The 19,306-nt window shown below is 43.0% G+C and overlaps 1 protein-coding gene across 3 annotated transcripts in view; it reads right to left on the reverse strand.

The window, feature by feature from the left end:
- Positions 1–19,306, reverse strand: part of ZNF423 (zinc finger protein 423) — a 287,251-nt gene that overhangs the window by 236,123 nt on the left and 31,822 nt on the right. For all 3 annotated transcript variants that reach the window (XM_088471879.1, XM_088471878.1, XM_088471881.1), the window contains exon 2: positions 126–179. Coding sequence is in view for 1 of the 3 variants with exons in the window: in XM_088471878.1 (XP_088328004.1) it covers positions 126–179 (54 nt within the window). In the remaining 2 variants the exon portion in view is untranslated. The remainder of the gene's footprint in view (positions 1–125; positions 180–19,306) is intronic.

Below are 19,306 nucleotides of genomic sequence, written 5' to 3' on the forward strand. Positions count from 1 at the left end.
AAGAGACACATAGACCAATGGTATGCGACTGATTATCACCCTCCATACTGGCACTAGCCTAAATAAGACAGATATTTACAAGTTTACTATAGCTACATATATTAAGGTTAAAAGGTTGTCTCTACCTGATTGGTTCAGTGACGAATCCCAGCTCAAGCTGTAGTCATCAGAATCTTCCACTAAAACAAAAAAAAAGGGAAACATAAATGACTATATAAAAATGACACAAAATGCATAATACACACACACACACACGGTTACCAAATATGGGTTAACTGTAATAAAAGTCAGGTGTTCACATGTAAAAAAAATTAAAATCTATAACAATTAATTTCCACCTCACACAAATATAGACACAAAGTAGACTATGTACATTTTCATTTTTCATGAAAACGTATTTTTTAGAAGTGCATCAGAGACGTTTAGGGTCTTGGAATAGGTGGCCACTGAGAATGTTACCACAACATTGTGGGAGAACCAAAATAACAGAAGCCAAAGTACTGTTACTGAATGATGCTGGACATACGGTAATGCACAAATCTCAGCTTCAAAGACATTTACATAATGTTAAAGTCTTAAAATATAAAATGGTCTATAAAGGGCCAATGGACCGTTAAACAGAATCGAGCATGCTCCATTTATATTATCAGTTAAATTGATTTAGGAGATTTATCAAAACTTCTAGGCCGGGATGTATTAAAATAATGTATTTCTAACATCAGAACTTAAAAATGACATTTGCAACAGATTTGGGCCTTATTCAGAAGTGCATGTAATGCGGATGCCACACGTCAGTGGCCGATGTTTAAGTCTGCGCATGTGTCCCGATGGTTACCGCTCTATGAGCCATATTCAATTTGAGCCGAGCAGTGTTACGTTAACGCGGCCCGGACTTAATGCCGACTTCGCCTGTTTTGGTGGCGGAAAAGTATCGCGCGCATGCACGCTTTACCCCGTATTAAATTTGAAAGTAGGTGTAAACGGCACCCGGCGATACTGTAACAAGCGGAAAGTTCTGTCAGTTTTGGGGAAATCAGCCTGTCACCCCCAAATTATGCTCTGACATGGGGGTTCACTATGGTACCCCCCATTTGGCTTGCTGAAGGTATTTGGTGTTTTTAAATGGGCTCAATAGCTGCTAAATAGCGTTTTTCTATACCTGATGCAGAATAGTATTTGGGAGTATTTTTTCCAGAAAATAAGTTATCCCAGCAAATTTGGGGTAATTGAAAATGGGGGTCAGCCTCTTTAAAGTTGAAAAAGTGAGCTTGAAAAAATCGTGAAAAATCCACCTACCGCAAACACCTACAATAAAAAAAACACTTGGGGCATACTTGGGGGCCCCCCCAGACTCAAGTTCGCTAGTTTTTAAGTTTGTACCCCAACATTTTTTTTTGCCCCCTTTTTCAAAGTAATTTTTTGGGGTGTCCTTAAGTTTTTTGGGGGTTTTTTTGGACACAGATTACCTTTGGGGGGACTGTCTGAAGGCTGCACGGGGGTTCCGGATATGTTGCACCCCAAAACCCCAATTCTGCACTTTTTTCCGCCTGCCATTCATAGGCGATACTTTACAGCCTATTACATTGCATTGACTTTCCTCCTAGGCGGAAAGTCTTTCAAATTGAATACGGGGTAACACCAAAACAGGCGATAATGACGTCATCGGCGGTAACTTAACGCGGATCCGGACTTAACGCTTCAAATTGAAGACGGGCCTAAGATGGTGACCGAAATTACACACAGAAAGATGCTATTTTGTTGGGTGTTTCAAGGAGGCGGCTACTCAGAAGCAGAAGTGTCGTGGTCAGTGATGCGTCCGATGATGCAGCTGCACGGACACAGACGGCCATGTCGAAACAGGTGAAATTGCACATGCCAAAAGGGAAGATGTAATCTTCGATGTTGCAAGAATGTTTTTTCTTAGTATGTGCGGTAATGTAATACCGCCGCTGCTACTGGGCGTCTCAGAAGACTGAGAATCGGCCAAGGTATTGCACAAAGATGCAGCCGCTGTTTCGTAAAAAGACGCATGCCCACTTATTAATCTTGTTTATTAATAACTATAGTTGAAAGGAAGGAGATTTGGGGCAGGATGTACTAAGGGTAAAGATGAAGTCAAACCCCAGAAAATGCAGTTGTCCTCTTTAGATGGTGTTTCCCAATAGAAGCCTATGGGCTTCTATTCACATTTTTTCAGGAAGGGATCCAATCAGAACCCTCCCACCACCCCCCACGGCAACGCGCACTGTTCTGCGCATGCAGAGAGGGACTTCTAGGTATTAAACCCGGAATTTCCTCTATCAAAAGGACAGCTCTTATCGGGAGAGGTGACCTTTGTGATTTTAATGACATTTCTAGGTACATAGCGCAATTAACGCCATATGTACCAGATAAGTGGCGGGATGTACCGCATTGCGGATGCTTATTACATCACGCCCTTACAAATGGTATTGCAACATTTACTGTAATTTTTTGTGAACTACTAAACAAACTTATTTAATCAGTTTTGACATATAAACATAAAATACACATATATTATGATTTACCACAATATATCCCTTTACTGGTACTTCAGAGAATTTACCTCCAAAGCAAGTGACCAGACCGCCTCACAATTTCACCCTCACCAAAATTACAACTACACCCTTACTTGTGTAGATTTCCTAATGTAGTGTTTACTCTAGGGCTGGAGTGGGGCAGGGTGTCTGTGGGTAAAAAGGGAACTATTGTGCACGCCTCTATGCCTAAAAAGGGGGCATGGTCACTCAAAAAGGGGCATGTATCCCTTTTTAATCGCTGTAGAGGGTGTGCCCAGCACTCACTGTAATGCTGGAGAGCCCCAAAGGTCTCCTTGCAATATGAACAGATGCCAGCATCTACTCACCCAACGGCGATTGTATCATCGCAACCCATTCTCCCCCCCCCCCCCCACCCGCAGAACACTGCGGTCCGTGGGTGTGGACGTCGCCCGACTGGATGTTTCAGCATGGCGCCGCCATAATGGCATGGCGCATTTTACAGTTTAAAAAAAAATGGGTAGGTTGCGGCTCCCCACTAAGGGAACACTATTAATGTAAATGTTAACGTTGCATACTATAGCTAATAAATGAATCAAAAGAAAAAAAACAATTATAGGGATGCATTCATTTTTCAACACTAGTAAAAACACCTGTCAAATGCATTCTTACTAATGCAATAAAGAAACAATGCCTATATATATATATATATATATATATATATATATATATATATATATATATATACACATATACACACACACACACACACTAGAAATATTGTAGCATCACACTCACCGATCTATATGATTTACATACTTTAAAAAGAATGTAAAATGCATTGTTAAAGCACCCGGAGTCACGTGACCTTGGAAGCTTTTAGACCATTATAAATAGCAATGTGCAGATATCTAGGTTTATACCCGTAGCCACCGCCAGCAAAAACGCACACTTACTAAAATTAACTATATGCCAACATGCCTCCTTCAGGGGTTAAAATACTCTGTTGTGCACGCTATTCATTATTTGTGGGAAATTTAACAGTTTGAAACCAGAAGCATCGTGTAAATCTAATTAGCAACCAGAAATGGTTAAACTTCGTGTTGGCGTGTTCCTGTGGATGTGAACATACACATCACAAAAATAAAATGCCATAATGGATGCCACCTCTAAATTGGCCAGAGTGAGGAAGCAGACTCTTTCATGCACATGGACTAATTGCTGTAATAATACAAAAGCAGAAATCAAGACTATAGCTGTGCGAGAGCAGCAGGGAGCAGCAGGTAATCAACCTGAGATATCGGACAAGCGATATCATAGAGAGCATAGGAGCAGCTGGACCTAGACGGAAATTATTGGCTGGTGGAGGGGTGAGTAGGTTTACACTGTGGTGCAAACAGGTAGAAAGCTGGTACACAGGCACTGAATGGAAAATATGCTTATACAATTACAGATTTCTAAATCACTTATTTTTAGATTGGATTTAGAATGAATTAGAAGCCATTTATCAGTAGAAGCAGGTGATTGAAAGTAGCAAAGTAATTTCTGAAAGCTACTATAATATTAATAAAAAAATCACAATGATCATTACTAAATAACCACAGTAAAGCAGCAGTCTCTCACATGCACAGATTAATTGCTGATGAGTGAGAACAATCCGTGTCTTAGTGAATACAGGGACAATTTGTAAATAAAAGCCATTACCACACTGCTGGCTTAACCTAGATAGATAGACAAATACACACACACATATATTATAATATATATATATATATATATATATATATATATATATATATATACACACACACACACACATATACACACATACATGTAACAAATATGGGCTGAATCTCGGGTTCAGGTAAACTGTAGTGGACATGAAATCACCCAGTTCATCGTCCAGTAAATATAGATTTCCTGTGTTACATCCAGCTGGTTACGGTAATACGCAAATATGTACCAACACACTGGTCGGAAATACCTGCTCTAGGGAATAGTTTATATACGTAGGAATTCCCTTACTAACATCCCCATATTCATATCTACGGTCAAAATACAGCAAGTACTTGGGTTTCTTGAAAAGCAAAGCAAATAGGTCAAAAATATGTCGTTTGAGAGCTTTAAAAGCGTAACCTAGACCCCATGAGGACTTATTAACCCAGTCTCTGCTGTATTACAACTTTGAATACAGTTCCCGTCGTTCAGTGCGTTGCTCAGAATATGCAAGACCAGAAGAAAAGCTACAGGACGCACATGGCGGAAATGTATTTAGCAGATCCTGTCCTGACAGGAAATGCGTCCCTAACAAGAAGGAGAAATCTCTGGAAGTAAATGACACTCCGCCAAGTTTCAGATTAAACTCTTTCCATAGCTTTCTTCCAAGAGACAGATGCTGGTTCAGCTCAGTGCAACACAAACAGAAAAGGATTCAATATAAGAAAAACTGAAAAAGCTTTTTCAGATTGCCATTTCTCTCCACCGAGATACAAAGTGATTTTGCTGCTGTAGAGAAATGAAAACACTTTATGATAAGGCACTATACAGCTAAAATAAAAGGGACTGCCACTTCCATTATTTCATATTATAGACAACTCCAGCTTATTTAATTATCTTGCTGTAATGATGCGCAGGGTAACACAGTTAGACAGAAGCAAAACTAGTTAAAATGGCCGCACATACAGATTCTGCAGGAAATGTATTGAAGAGCAATTTGTTAAAATATGACGTTTTCATTGTCGCTTTATATCCTGTGGTAAAAACCTATGAAAATCTGCAGTATTAACAAAAATAGCGCTTCGCTACTTTCCCCCGTCTTTTCTGAACACAACACATGGAGCCTGAATCGAACATAGTGTTGACACTCACGCGTTTGAGCGATTTTTTTCTAGTGTATATGCATCTAATTTGCTAAAAAGTGGCACTGCGCGTGCGTCCCGTGATGTGTACGTGCAGAGTCGCAGCACCGGTTGGGACGCGAGGCATCTGCAGTAAATGTGCTCAGCATTTCTGGGCGGTGATTGGGAGGTGGCTACTCAGAATCAAGAAAATAGTCCATCTTATGGGCGTAGTATGGGAGTGTCGCAGGTGTGTTATTGCAAACTCAGATGCTTAAATCACTCACATTGGAGGCCATCCTCTAATGATGCACCAATTGGCTTTTCAAAGACACTCAAAGTGGGCGCCCCAGTCTTTGCACATTCAGACACACGGCTGTACACCAGGGAGGGGCTTGGGCTGGTATTAACAAAGTCGCACATTGAAGTCCGGTAAAAGACGTACACATGGACGTAGCAGCATCCGGCTCAGCATCAGGCCCAGTGTTATGCAACATGCTTGGACCTTCCACTATTTCCACGGTAAAAGCATTGATCCCATTTTGATTGGCTCATTTGGCTAAATACAACGCACACAACCCACAAGTGTAGTCTGGGGTACATGTGCAGTTGAAGGATTGTTGCAAAAAAAGAAATATTTGGCTTGCACATACTTCAGTACAATCGCTTCACAACCAATGGCTGAAAGTTTCCAAACTGGTCTTCCCACCAACTGGTGGAAATACTCAGTTCCGTCCCTCAAAGGGTCAACTTGCATCAACATTGATTACCTCCTCCCACTCCCAAGACTTTTGCTGCTCTCCTCCTCTAGAACCTACTCCCCTGCCCTACTAAAAGTCTCTACCAGACTGCATGGTTTTAAAAATACCCTGAAAACACACACACACAAACTCACGTCCTCTCTCGATAACTCTTCCTATTCACAATCCTGTTATCCTCTCCCCCCCTCCACAGGCTGTAAGTGCACATGAGCTTGGAAGTGCTCACACTCCTTTAGGGTGCATAACCCTAACCCCCCCCCCCCCTTCCCTGCTGCCTTAAACCCAGGGAGGTGCTTAACCCAGAAGCAGTATGAAATACCGCCGGCCGCATGGCAGTGAGTTCGAATCCCGGCAGCGTGAGGCAGACAGCTGGAGAGATCCCAGCAGCGGCAGGCCGACAGCGCTGGTAGTCCCGATCGTCCCTAGGCAAGTACTTACTAACCATACCCCCCTAACCCTAACCTCCCCCCTGTGCCTAACCCTAAAACCCCCTCTAAGTGCATAAACCTAACCCCCCCCTTCCTCGCTGCTTAACCCCAAGTCCCCCGGGGTGTCTAACCCTAACCCACTCTCCCCCTAGCCTAGCCCCAACCCTACCGGGGGGGTGCCTAACCCTAAGTCCCCCGGGAGCCCTAAACCTAACCCTCACCCCCGCCACTGTCCGCTCGCGGCGCCCGGCGTCACAAAAATGACAGGCGTCTAGATTTAGACATCTGTCATTTAACCCTCGCCGGGATAAAGCAGTCGGGAAGCTGGCTGTCGGGCTTACGTCAGCCGGCTTCCCGATTGCATCCCGCCTACCCCTACCCTCCCCCCGGGGGTGCCTAACCCTAACCTCGGGGGGGGGGGGGCCTAACCCTAAGTCCCCCCAGGAGCCCTAAGCTTAACCCTCCCCTTCTCCGCGGCTGTCCGCTGCAGCGCCCGGCATCCGCTCAATCGGGATGCCGGGCGCTGGTCTCCAGGCGTCAGTCAAATGACAGGCGTCTAGATTTAGACGCCTGTCATTCGTCCCTAGTCGAGATTACAGTGTCTGGAAGCCGGCGGTCGGCATTTAGACCGTCGGCTTCCGGACTACATCCCGGGTTAGAGTATTACGGTTATCATCTGTCATTGACTTAATAGTCTATGCATCTCTACTTACTTTACTAACTGTATAATAAGACAATTATAGGCATCATCACCCACTAATTCTAGTAAGGTAGGTTCACCTGGAGGCTAAATTCTGCAAACAGAAGTATTCTGCAATGAAGATTTTTTTTGTAACAAAAAATTATTTCGGAAACCAGACATGCGGAAGCCACGATCCTAAGGCCTTGCTCTAGTTGCCTATTGCTTTATTTAGCCAATAAGCAGATTCATCAGAAAATAAGAATGAAAGTAGGGTCTACTTGTACATATTGTAGGTGTCTGCCAATTTGTAGTATGTTGCATTTTGTATAAGGCAGGGATGGGGAACCTCAGGCCCGTGGGCCGTATAAGGCCACCGGAATCATTCGGTCTGGCCCTCTGAGCTTTTTTCGGCTAGCCTCATCTTGATAGAATGGTGCCTATAATGGCACCCTGCAGCCAAAATCTATGCAGCAGTGCCGTCAGGAGCGTCCTTAGGACGCTTCAGACGGTCACACCGATGCCCTCACAGCTACCCGGATCATCCTCAGGATGCTGCAGGCATTGCTGTAATCACTGGCGATTGTGGCTCTGTCCTCGTGTGACATCACACGGAGGGGGCGTGGCCTGCACCGGGCCCGCAAATAATGTTATATATATCAAAATGGCCCTCGGCAGAAAAAAAAAAGGTTGCCCACCCCTGGTATAAGGGGTAAGAAATATCAGTAGTGTATCTAGGGCTCTTGACATCGCTGCAAAGTGAAGGGCTTGCTCAGTTGTGCTGCGATGTCATGACTTCATAAGCGCTGGACTTCTAGGCCACAACATCATGGAGGCTTCGTAACGGAGACCGGAGCTCGGACCAAAAGGCAAAGCTGGGGTAATTCACATGGTTATAATTTATGGGTGGCAGAGCCGTGCAGCAATCCCTGTCAACTAGAGCTCCTGACAAGTGCCACTCTAACCAACCTGCAGTTACGACAATGAGCATTATCATCAAGGTTCATTAGGACCATTGTCATTTACACCCAACATAAAGAATGTCTCACTTACTCCATGCACTTCCTGATACATCTGCGCCCTCTACAAAAAAATTAGTCAGTATAGTAATAGCCGGTTATACTCTGAAATCATTGAGAGTACTCTGTACCCTAGCGATGCTACAGACGCCCAAACCTTGCATACGGATTGCCTCACCTAACCTACAACTATTAACAGCTTACATGGCACAAAATCTTTAAGTTGACTAACTGCAGCAATGAAGACTGATAAATTACCTTCTATAGAATACAGCAGTTGACTTTCATGTCATGCCCGTATAAGCCCGCATCTCAGTTTTTCTCCAACACCACCACTTCTTCTGGGGACACTGTGGCAGTTGTACTGACTACCTCAAACAGTGTTTTATTAATACAAGCATATTACGTATTTGGGCTTGGCTTGGAAGGAGAGCCTATAGAGAATTGTATTATATAGATAAGACTTTCGTATCCAAGGAAAAAAAAAAAAAAGGAGGTTGCAGTCAAGAATTTCCCAGGTGACCGACTACCTGCGTAGGACCAGAGTGTCTAGGGAAGGCAGTGTTTGGGGACAGACCTATAAATAGGAAAGCAATGCATCCAATTGCAGGAGGATTCAGAGAAAAAAAAAAAAAAAAAAAGAATACATACATATGGTGGACAATTAATGGTTATGTGGAGTAAGCACTAAATAGGGTCACTTTCTATAAAGACTTAGAAGTTTGCATTAAACCTTCTAAAAAGTGTGGAGCAGTTACCCCTAGCAACAAAACAGCTTCTAGCTAGCATTGTATCAATTACATGTTATAAAATCATAGGTAGAAGCTCATTGTTTGTTACAGGAAACTTTATAAAGCCCTAGAGCCAGAATAGAACTGCAAATGTAAAATCATGTCAGTAAGGTTTATGCAGTCAAACACCCAAAACATAAAAGTCCTTAATGTGGAAAGTACTGTACAACCTGTTCATGTATCAGTGTTCTCCCCAGGCAGTTTTTTGCGGGTGCACCACCCGGCAAGACACAGCCTACCACCTGGCACTTTGGGAGCCTGAAAGTGGGGCCAGTATCTGGGAGCTGTACAAAAATGACCAGATCCTACAGACTTTGCAGCTTTTTCATAATCAGACTGGGCCTCTAATAAGAAGAGAATTAATATATAAAATGGAATTTGAAGTTCAAATCATTATATAGTCAGGGTATATAACATTTTATTATTGCGAAGGCCCCCACCCGGCTACTTCTTGATACAACCCGGCTGGAAAAAATTTGCTGGGGGGGGGGACACTGTGTATGTTTGACTTGGGTGAGTATTCAAGGGGTGACGCTCGATTTCCCTCAATATGGGGTATATATAGTTAAATAAGTGATAATGAATCAGTGTTTTTTGCTGTAACTTGCCTTCAAGATACAGTTATATAAATAGACTGAGCGGGGCAGTGCACTCTAAAGAGACATGTCCTGGCGGAGGACAAAAAGGCATGTGGTGCGCTTCTCCTACATCTTTCGCAAATGCAAAAACACGGCACCATATCTATGAAGCCCAGTGCGAAAGCACCTACCTATGTAAGTGCAGAATATGTGGTGAGGAAGCACTATGGGAGAAAGCAGGAAGAAAATGGTCTCTTCCCTGCTTTTCTACAGCGCAAGTAGACCTACTTCCATCTTCCACTTACACAGTCTCCATTACTACTTATGGTGACTGCAGGAATACAGCAAAGCTTCTCTCATCGGCACAAATACTGGACCTGCGCAGTCCCCGTTTATACTTATGGGGGCTGCAGGAATAAGCAAAGAGTCTCATCTGTATAAATACTGGACCTACACAGTCCCTATTACTACTTATGGTGCAGAGGATTGAACTAATGAAAAGGCAGATAAAGGTTTGATTTCTTTGCAAAAAAAAATAATAAAAGTTTCTCCAGCTAAAATGGAGAAAACAGCTTATTCTTTTAGTTCGCTTTTTTTTTTTAAATAAAAGTTTGCACCACTAGCCTGCTATGCACACATGGGGTGCAACCTTTATACTAATAAATCCAGTTTACACTAGAGCAAAAATCAGCACACATAAGAGAGAAAAAAATACAATCTTGTTACTAAATATAAAATTACTTCATAATTTCCATTCCTTGAGCTTCATTATAGGAGTTGGAAAAACAATATCATGAAATATTTACACTGACTAAATATTTACAGTGCATATTAAGGAAGATCGATCAGATGTAAATGAAGAGCTCTGGTAATATAAAGACAAGGAGGATCAATTCTGTATGGGCCTGCTATTAGAGGGGACTGCACAACAAAGAGCTGAGCTAGTTAGTGTGCTTTATGCGTTATGTACCACATAAACCACTGTTTAAAGCAGGGGTCTTCAACCTTGGCCCTCCAGCTGCTGTGGAACCATACATCCCAGCATGCACTGCCATAGTTTTAGTATGCGGTTATATAAAAAAAAAGGTGGCAGTGCATGCTGGGATGTGTAGTTGCACAGCAGCTTGAGGGCCAAGGTTGAAGACCCCTGGTTTAAAGCAAAATATTTCTGGGCATATTCAATTAGGTGCAAGTTTACCAAAAATCTCACACCTCCATGGGTTTTTTTGTTATTCAATTTGGTGCAGGGTTTTTTTTTACTTGAGCACCTCCATAAACAGATCCAATTTTTCCTAAAATCTATATTTTAAAAGGAAAAGTTTTCGACACTTGCTCTGGAACCCTTTGGACCCCTTCCCCCATGACTAATTAAGCAATTGGAATATTCCAATTAGCTTAATTAGTTCTTAATTACTCACCTTCTGCAGCGCTGTACTCCTCCTCCATCATCTCTCCTCCAGTGTCATAGACAGCTCCCATGGACCGGGAACAGTACAGGTACTAGTAAACCCAGCACCCCACTACCCCTAACCCTGCACAAACTACCACTAACTTCCCGCAAAAAAAACATGCAGCCAATTTTTTTTTATTGGATACCAGGGGTATTGCGAGCATGCATACCAGCGGTAATCCAAAATGGATACTTGGACATTCATTTCTAATGAGCCTTTATGGGACATAAGCACCATTACCTATGTTATCAATACAAATTCTGCATACTACTTCTTTCAGAAAAGAGTAGGGTCTTGCAATTAAATCAACGCCCCCTTGCTCCATTAACTCCAGTTGATTGACTTGTCTAGAAAGCCAGCTTCCACTCATGCTAAAGAATTCACAACATGTGTTATCCTAGGTGAATAACCTATGTGCATACAAAAGCATAGCGAAAACAGACCCATGCATTATGTTATCTAGAACACAATTCCCGTGTAGGGAAAAGGTAGAAATGTCTTTTAAAGATGACACAAAGACACACACTCGGGCATTTAGGAGACCAACTCTGATCTTCATATCCGCAATAAAGACAGGTGGTTTAACACCGAAACTTGAATCCTGTCGTCCCCTCATAAAGGCCCTCAGACAGATCAGTCACCTGATATGGACCTTTTATGGCAAGGAAGAGGCTTTATTCTAATTCTGCTCTGAACAGTTGTGCTAATAACCTGGAGCGAGGTCCTCGCAAGCTGTTTGCATGCTGGGTCCAGGACCATTACAGAGATGATCTGAATTTATGAAGCAATTGCATCAGAGCCTCATGAAGGTTAAGCGACCTGGTGTTTGCCAGATACTGCAAAAAAACAAGGCGGTCTCACCATAATAGGGATTACACAGCCGAGGGTCAAAATGCCATATACACATGGGAGTATTAGCATTAAACTAATATTTTATAAGGAGGGAGAGGTATTCTTTTCACTATGTTTGAGAAACCATAAGATTAACGATGTGTAAATAGGGGTAGAAATCCATCAACGGACAAGGGCATTAAAATAATTCCACTTCTTTTCAAATCACGCTTTTAAGTCTTTAAAAGAAAAAAAAAAAAAAAAAGCATGAAAGAGCAAAATAAAATAAAAAAATGTATGTACCTATGCAAATCCAACCTCATATGGTTCCAAGTTATAGCTGAGAAGTCACATTCATTGGAAGCCTTTGCAGAACAGTGTAACATAAGACGCATAAGCGTCAGTTTTGTGTATTCAGTTTAGGCCAAGAAAGAAAAGGTAGAGCCAACAGATCAGGTATATTACATTTCTGAACAAAGTGACATGAGAAAGGGAGGATTACGTTCTCTAAGTCTTTAGTGTAGTTATCAAATTCATTTAACCAACAAAATAAATTTTAGATTAAATTAAAAAAAAATAAAAAAATAAAAAAGTTAATAACTGGGTTGGTGCAAAGAAGATCAACAATTAATTTAGACAAGTAATACATTAACCCAGTGGTTCCCAAACTTTTTTGAATCACGGCGCCCTGGAGTATCAGCATTGTTTTCACAGCACCCCTATGCCAAGAGTTTGTTATTGAGAAATTCAGAATAAATGTAGGTTTGCACTTCTTTTTGTCCACATATTTACATTACATTGACCATAAATAATTTGATTCGGTACTGGACCACCAACCTGAGGCACCCCTGCAAGTGTCCTGAGGCACCCTCTGCAAGTGTCCTGAGGGACACCCCAGGGTGCTACGGCGCACAGTTTGGGAACTACAGCATTAACCAAAGGAAGCTTAATAGGCAGTTTAAACACAAACAGAACATATTTGATCGGTCTTTCCATTTATATCCTCATGAGAAATTATATTATGCCAGTGGTTCCCAAACGCGGTCCTCAAGGCACTCCAACAATTCAGGTTTTAGAGATATCCATGGTTGAGCATAGGTGCTTAAATCAAATTCACTGAGGTACTAATTAAGTCACCTGTGGTCAAGCATGAATATCCTTAAAACCTGGAGTGTTAGGGTGCCTTGAGAACAGAGTTTGAGAACCTCTGCAGTATGCACTTTTTGCCTTTGTTGGGGGTATTGAATGAGTGTTATTAATGAGATCTTCCTCCTTATATATAACTGATGTCATACCTGATTTTTGCTTATAAACATCTCAGAGGGGTTCCTTCTGTAGTCACTATCAGGGATAGATCACAATATAGAACACTAGGGGCCAGATTGTGCGGCGCAGGCAACCCACATGTAAGGCTAATGTTCACGTAGTCAAGTGATTCGCATCTGCACAAACAGTTCTGTGATCCCCTATGTCGCATGCGTTACACAGAGTATACGCATAAAAGGTGCTGTTGCGATCGATTCAGAAGGTTGGCGGAATGTACTACACATTGCGTTTTGGATGCGGCATATCAGGTATATACCGGCGCTAATAACGTTGGCATGTACCTAGAACTGTGATTAAAATCACAAAGGACAGCTCTTTTCAGTGTATGACCCAGGAGTCCCTAGGGAGTCCTTCTGCACATGCGTTGGGTGACGAGTGTGCAGTGGTGGATGCTAGGAGGGACCCAATTTGATCCTTCTCGGGGACTAATGCAAAGAAAAGCCCATAGGCTTCTCTTGGAGAACAGCGTCTATAGACTGCGTTGCCTACCAAGCCCAAGTTCCGGAAAGTAACGTATTCCAGAGCTTGGTACATAAGGGAAATGCGTCCAAAACTACGAAAACATCAGTTTCTGATTTTTGGATGCATTTTCCCTTTATAAGAAATGTGGCAGAAAAGTGATGGGTGCTGAATGGGATTTGGCAAATAGTGCAGGTAAAAATGGACCGTTCAGTAGGGGTATAATGGGCATATCATAGGCGCGTCAATGCAAGCGGGTGCGTTCCAAGACACACAGTCGCAAGCAGAGGGGGGTAACTGCATTCGCCATAGAGCTGGTGCAAGATTAGATTGTGTGACGTGTAAGAATGCACCAATCTGTAGTTACGCATGGACAGGCGCTGAAAGACGTCTCAGCCCTTGCACATTCAGCGGGACGGAGGGACACAAGGAAGGAGTTTGTAAATTATTTGCATAAACTCGCAGATGAGCGACCAGGGGCGGGATATGATAAGTGATATATCCACCCTAGTTATCACAACTGTAGCATAGCCCAGTCATTAATAATGCATAACTGGGGAAAAGTATTAAACCTTCTAAAAAAAGATAAGTGGAGAAGTTGCCCATAAGTAACCAATCAGCATTTTAACTTTACTAGATTTATGATAGTAACCAGTTTCTAGCTATCATTTTATAGAATGCACTAGATAAATTATAGCTAGTAGCCTATTGGTTGCTATGACCAACACTCCACTTCTCCGCTGATACATTACCCCACCCCCCGAAAAAAAAAAAAAAAAATAGAGAAAGCTAAATGGGTAGAAATGGGCTCCATGTTTGTACTGGTCTTTCTGGTCATGCTCAGCAGTAAGCAGAGAGTCAATAGATGCCATGCGCATCAATTCACAGTGTGGGGACAGCACTTGAGGGCAGCCCAGCATCTCCATGAGTATTAGGAATGGCCCTGGAGTGTTGGAGGGGAGTGCCACGAGCCCACACCCTCCCACAAGAGGCCATGCCATCCTTTACGATGCGCACGCAGATGTGCCCCCTCTCATGATTGGCAGCCTGACCGTTCAAGAAACTAGAGTGACCAGAATAAGTTGTGCTGCACTGTAAATGCGGCAACAAAAAAAAAAAAAGACAGCGGAAAAGAGACTGTAAGAAATCAGCCATCCCTTTTTTTAAATGCACTTTTCAGGCATCAGTGAGCGACACACTAACAGGGCATAGGTACGGACAAGAGCATTTACTTCTCCCCATACTTTCATTTAGCGCCATTCTCCATGCTTTCTGTATAAGCCTATGTTCTGACAGTCATTTCCACAGACTGTCATATTTACCAGCTCCACGTGTCTGATGTCCACAGGCATAAAGTGGTTCATTTCTTTCACTTATGGTTATCATTTATCGTTAACATCCCTTCTGTACTTTACATTTAGCATAATAATGACCCAGGAGTAACAGCACAGAGAATGCAGGCTTTCTGGAACAGTGATCAACTTCAACACAAGCAGTGTGCAGATAAAGCCTAAGATGTATAGTTTTTATTTTTCGCTCTATCATAATTACATTTATTGAGCTGGATACCCACTGCTGAATCTCGTCTCTCTGGAGTCAAATTAAAGAAAAAAAAAAAAAAAACACCATCTGAAAATCACAGAGGTGACCACCCATAACAATTTAGTTTCAAAGGAACAAATAAAATGGTGTACCCCATCATCCTAATTTAAAAGTCATACTAACAAAAAAAAAAAAAAAAAATTGTACACCTATAGCGAGGTTGGCCATTGATCATTAGCAACAATCAGTGGTTCCTGCCAATGGTTTTACCATTGATGGGTAGGGCTGTTGGTAAAAACCCATTACTTTTTTGTATTGCTAATGCGTGATATAGTTTCCTTTAATCCCTGCATGCACGACAGTGAACCATTAATGGTTTAACCCAGAGTTTCCCAAACGCGGTCCTCAAAGCTCCCCAACAGTTCAGGTTTTAAAGATATCCATGGTTGAGCACAGGTGACTTCATTAGTACCTCAGTCAATTTAAATTAACCACCTGTGCTCGACCATGAACATCTCTAAAACCTGAACTGTTGGGGAGCCTTGAGGGCCACGTTTGGGAACCTCTCGTTTAACCATTGATGCTTTTCCGCATATGGTTAATAGGCATCAAAGTTTACAACATTGGTTGAACCAAGGAAGCCTATGCCTACGATATGTAGCATGTGCTGAAAAGCATGATTGTTTGAGCAACTAAAATTGAATATTACAACTCTGTACATTGTGCTCTAATGGTGCATACACACGTAAAGATGTTCTGTCCAACCATCCAACTAGTTGATTGGTTGGAATGATAATCTGGTAAGGTATGAAAGCAAATGACAATCAGCAATTTGCTCCCAAACGCCGGAAAATGGACAAAAACTTGTTCGAACAATTTGTTTAGATCAAACATTTAACAAACTTGTCTGATGACCATTTTCATCTGTTTTCTGAGATTAGGAGCAAATTTCTGATCATCATTTACTCCCATACGTTACCAGATTTTCATTCCAACCAATCAACTAGTTGGATGGTTGGACAGAAAATCTTTAGGTGTGTACCCAGATTAAGAAAACAAGACATTGGTTCAGAAGCGCTAGATTTTAATAGGACAGCGAGCGAAAATTGGTTCTGAATGAACTGCTGAAAGGAGATTCCCAAGCAAAACAGACTCTCCTCTGGGAAAAGAAGCAGAATCAGTTCTATGGTGGTGTTAATGGGCTGAAAAGTAGAACATAAATACCACATGGGAACATTAAACTCTAAAACCTGCTTACTTACATTCCCAAAAACTAATGCTGACCCTAAAGCAATAATTTTGCCCATTAATACCCCTTTTACAATGACTTAAAAATCCCGGTTTGATGTACGTGAACGCGCACCACCCGGAATTTGTGTCAATGTAAATGGATCCACTCAGGTACTTTGCAGAGTTGGCCACAGGTTGTACCAGTGTCACCCTGCAGTGTAAACGTCGCGATCCGGGTCACGATGACCCGGATCATGCCCCATGCTGCCCAATTGGCCGGCTTCAGTGGCGCTTGGAGAGAACATCTCCAAGCGTCTCCTGCAGCCAGCGCCAGCCGGACCAGTGCTCCCCACCCGCCCTCCCTGCCTCTGGACCGCTGCAGAGTGTGAGGTAAGAGGGGGGGGGAGTAGCGCTGCTTACCTGCGCCGGAAGAGCAGGGTCACTGCAGACCCTGCTCCGGTGTAAACGTAACATAGCCCGGGATGGCGCCATAATGTAAAAAGATCTGTCCCGGGTCTTATCCAAATCTCGGGTCAATTAGCTCAGTCTACAAGTGATGATGCATACCAATGTGTCATTGCCACAGGAATATTAATATCAAAAGCAATTAAAAAAAAAAAAAAAAAAACAGGGCTATAGGAGGGTGGTTCAATAAGATAACTAGACTTCTCATGTGAGTAATGTTCTCTATTTCTTTCTAAATTTCCCACAAGGCCAGAGCAGGTAGACCACTGCTTCCCCTCACAGTCATTAGATTCTGCCTCTTATCAGTTGTAAGACTGGGGGGCTGGAGGAAACATGGTCAAACATTGAGGGGCAAAGAGTGATCAGTAATTTGTTTCTAAAGGGCACATCAGCAACTGAAATTCATCGCAAACTTATAGAGGTGTATGGTGATAACGTCATGTCACGGAAACAGGTTTGGTGCACTGCCTTTGATAACGGCAGGACAGACATTCAAGGTGAGTATCGATCCGGCCGGACCAAGCACAATCACATCCACCACAAATGACAATTTGTGCCACATTGATGATCTGATTCAGGAGGACAGACGCATTCGAGTTAGCGATATTGCTGACGAACTGTACGTTTCATTGGGAACTGTGCACATCGTTCATGAGCAACTGGGGTACAGGAACTAAAAAAAAAAAAAAAAAAAAAAGTTTGCTCTGGGTACTGAACAACTCTCCTAAGTTCACAAACCAATAGGATGAGAAGGTCTCTCGTGCACTTGACGCAGTACCATGAGGAGGGAGTGCAGTTCTTGCAGCGTATTGTTACAGGTGATGAAACGTCATGTGACCTTGCTTGTGAGAGCTTACAGTCTAGAGTAGAGTTCCCACTAGACTGTTTTAGTAGGGCGCCGCGCCTTGCCCTATTGCTAAAGGCAAAAAGCAACCTGCCCTCCAGCGCGGCGCCCCGCTGAAACAGTCTAGCTGGAACGCTACTCTAGACTAAGTTTTCACAAGCAGGGACCACTCTACACTTTCTCAACCTTGTCTGCACTTTCATATCAATCATTTAGACATTTGTTTTTGTTGTCTAACCTGCACTAGACAGATAAAGTCATTGCTGATTGGTTGCTGAAGTTGTAGGTCCGATTTGCACCTGTTGAGCATCCATTCACACTGACAGCAGTGCTTTGGGGTAGCCCGGAATGTCCGTAAGTGCCAGGCAAGCCCTCAAGACTGACGATACAGAGCTGTGTCTTAAAGATCTGCCTCCTTTTCCTTGGCCACGCCTCCTATTCGGAGCCGCGCGCGTAAATGTTCTCTCTCTCTAGGTCCAGCGCCAGGCCTAGAGTGAACACTATAGAGCAGAGGTTCCCAGTCACCACCATTACAGTCCATGTTTTAAGGACATCCATGCTTGAGCACATGACTTAATTAGTACCGCAGTCAATTTGATATAACCATCTGGATTCAAGCATGGATATCCTTAAAGCCTGGACTGTAATGGTGGAGTTTGGGAACTTCTGGTCTAGAGGGAAGTAGGACAACAGGAGCTAGATGGACAGAATGGATTATTTCAGTAAATAGGACATGCAGAGAGAGTAGTAGATGGGGGTAGTATGCGCTAGAATGAAGAGTGGGCTTTGAGAGCGAGCTTGTAAGTATACCTCTCTGGTCCCCGCGCTTCATAAACCTGAAGTCACTTCTTCGCCAGGACAGCTATATATATATATATATATATATATATATATATATATATATATATATATATATGGGAAAAGCTGCTGGTATGTATTCATGCCTGCCAGCATTAAAAACCGCTGGTTTTCATGCGAATAGGGGTGGGCTGTATTGCCATTCAATTGTGATACATGATGCATCTCTCCCTGGATGGCATAAGCCAGTGGTCTTCAACCCATGGCCCGCGGGCTACGAGTGGTCTGTGGAGCTGTGGCCCGCCAATGGTGTGCAGGCACACCCTAATGTCACCCCGTTCAGTAACAAACACATCACCGCCGCCGGTGTGTTTGTTTTGGCAGTCAATTAGAATCTCATTGGCTGCTGCGCCCACTGCTGGAGCCGGGCGCACCTTCCGGCTACCGCAGTGGGTGATGGGAGAGACATCATGACATCTCTCCCATAGTGCAGAGCGGGCCGGGAGGACAGAGGAGCGGACGGCGACGGAATTCAGGTACGTTTTTGGGGTTATTTTGTGTCTTTGTCTTATATATGTAAGGGCCACTGGCACTTGCATAGGGGTTGGGTCTACTACTGGGATCACTGCATATTGGGTACCACTGCATAGGTGGGACCACTACTGGCGGCACTGTATAAGGGGCACAATTATGTGACAATTGTTTGAGGATGAGGCAGCTATCTGACAATTAATGGAGGAGAAGGGACAGT

Source organism: Taudactylus pleione, unplaced genomic scaffold (assembly GCF_031769625.1).
Source record: "Taudactylus pleione unplaced genomic scaffold, aTauple2 ptg000117l, whole genome shotgun sequence".
Lineage (NCBI taxonomy): Eukaryota > Metazoa > Chordata > Amphibia > Anura > Myobatrachidae > Taudactylus > Taudactylus pleione.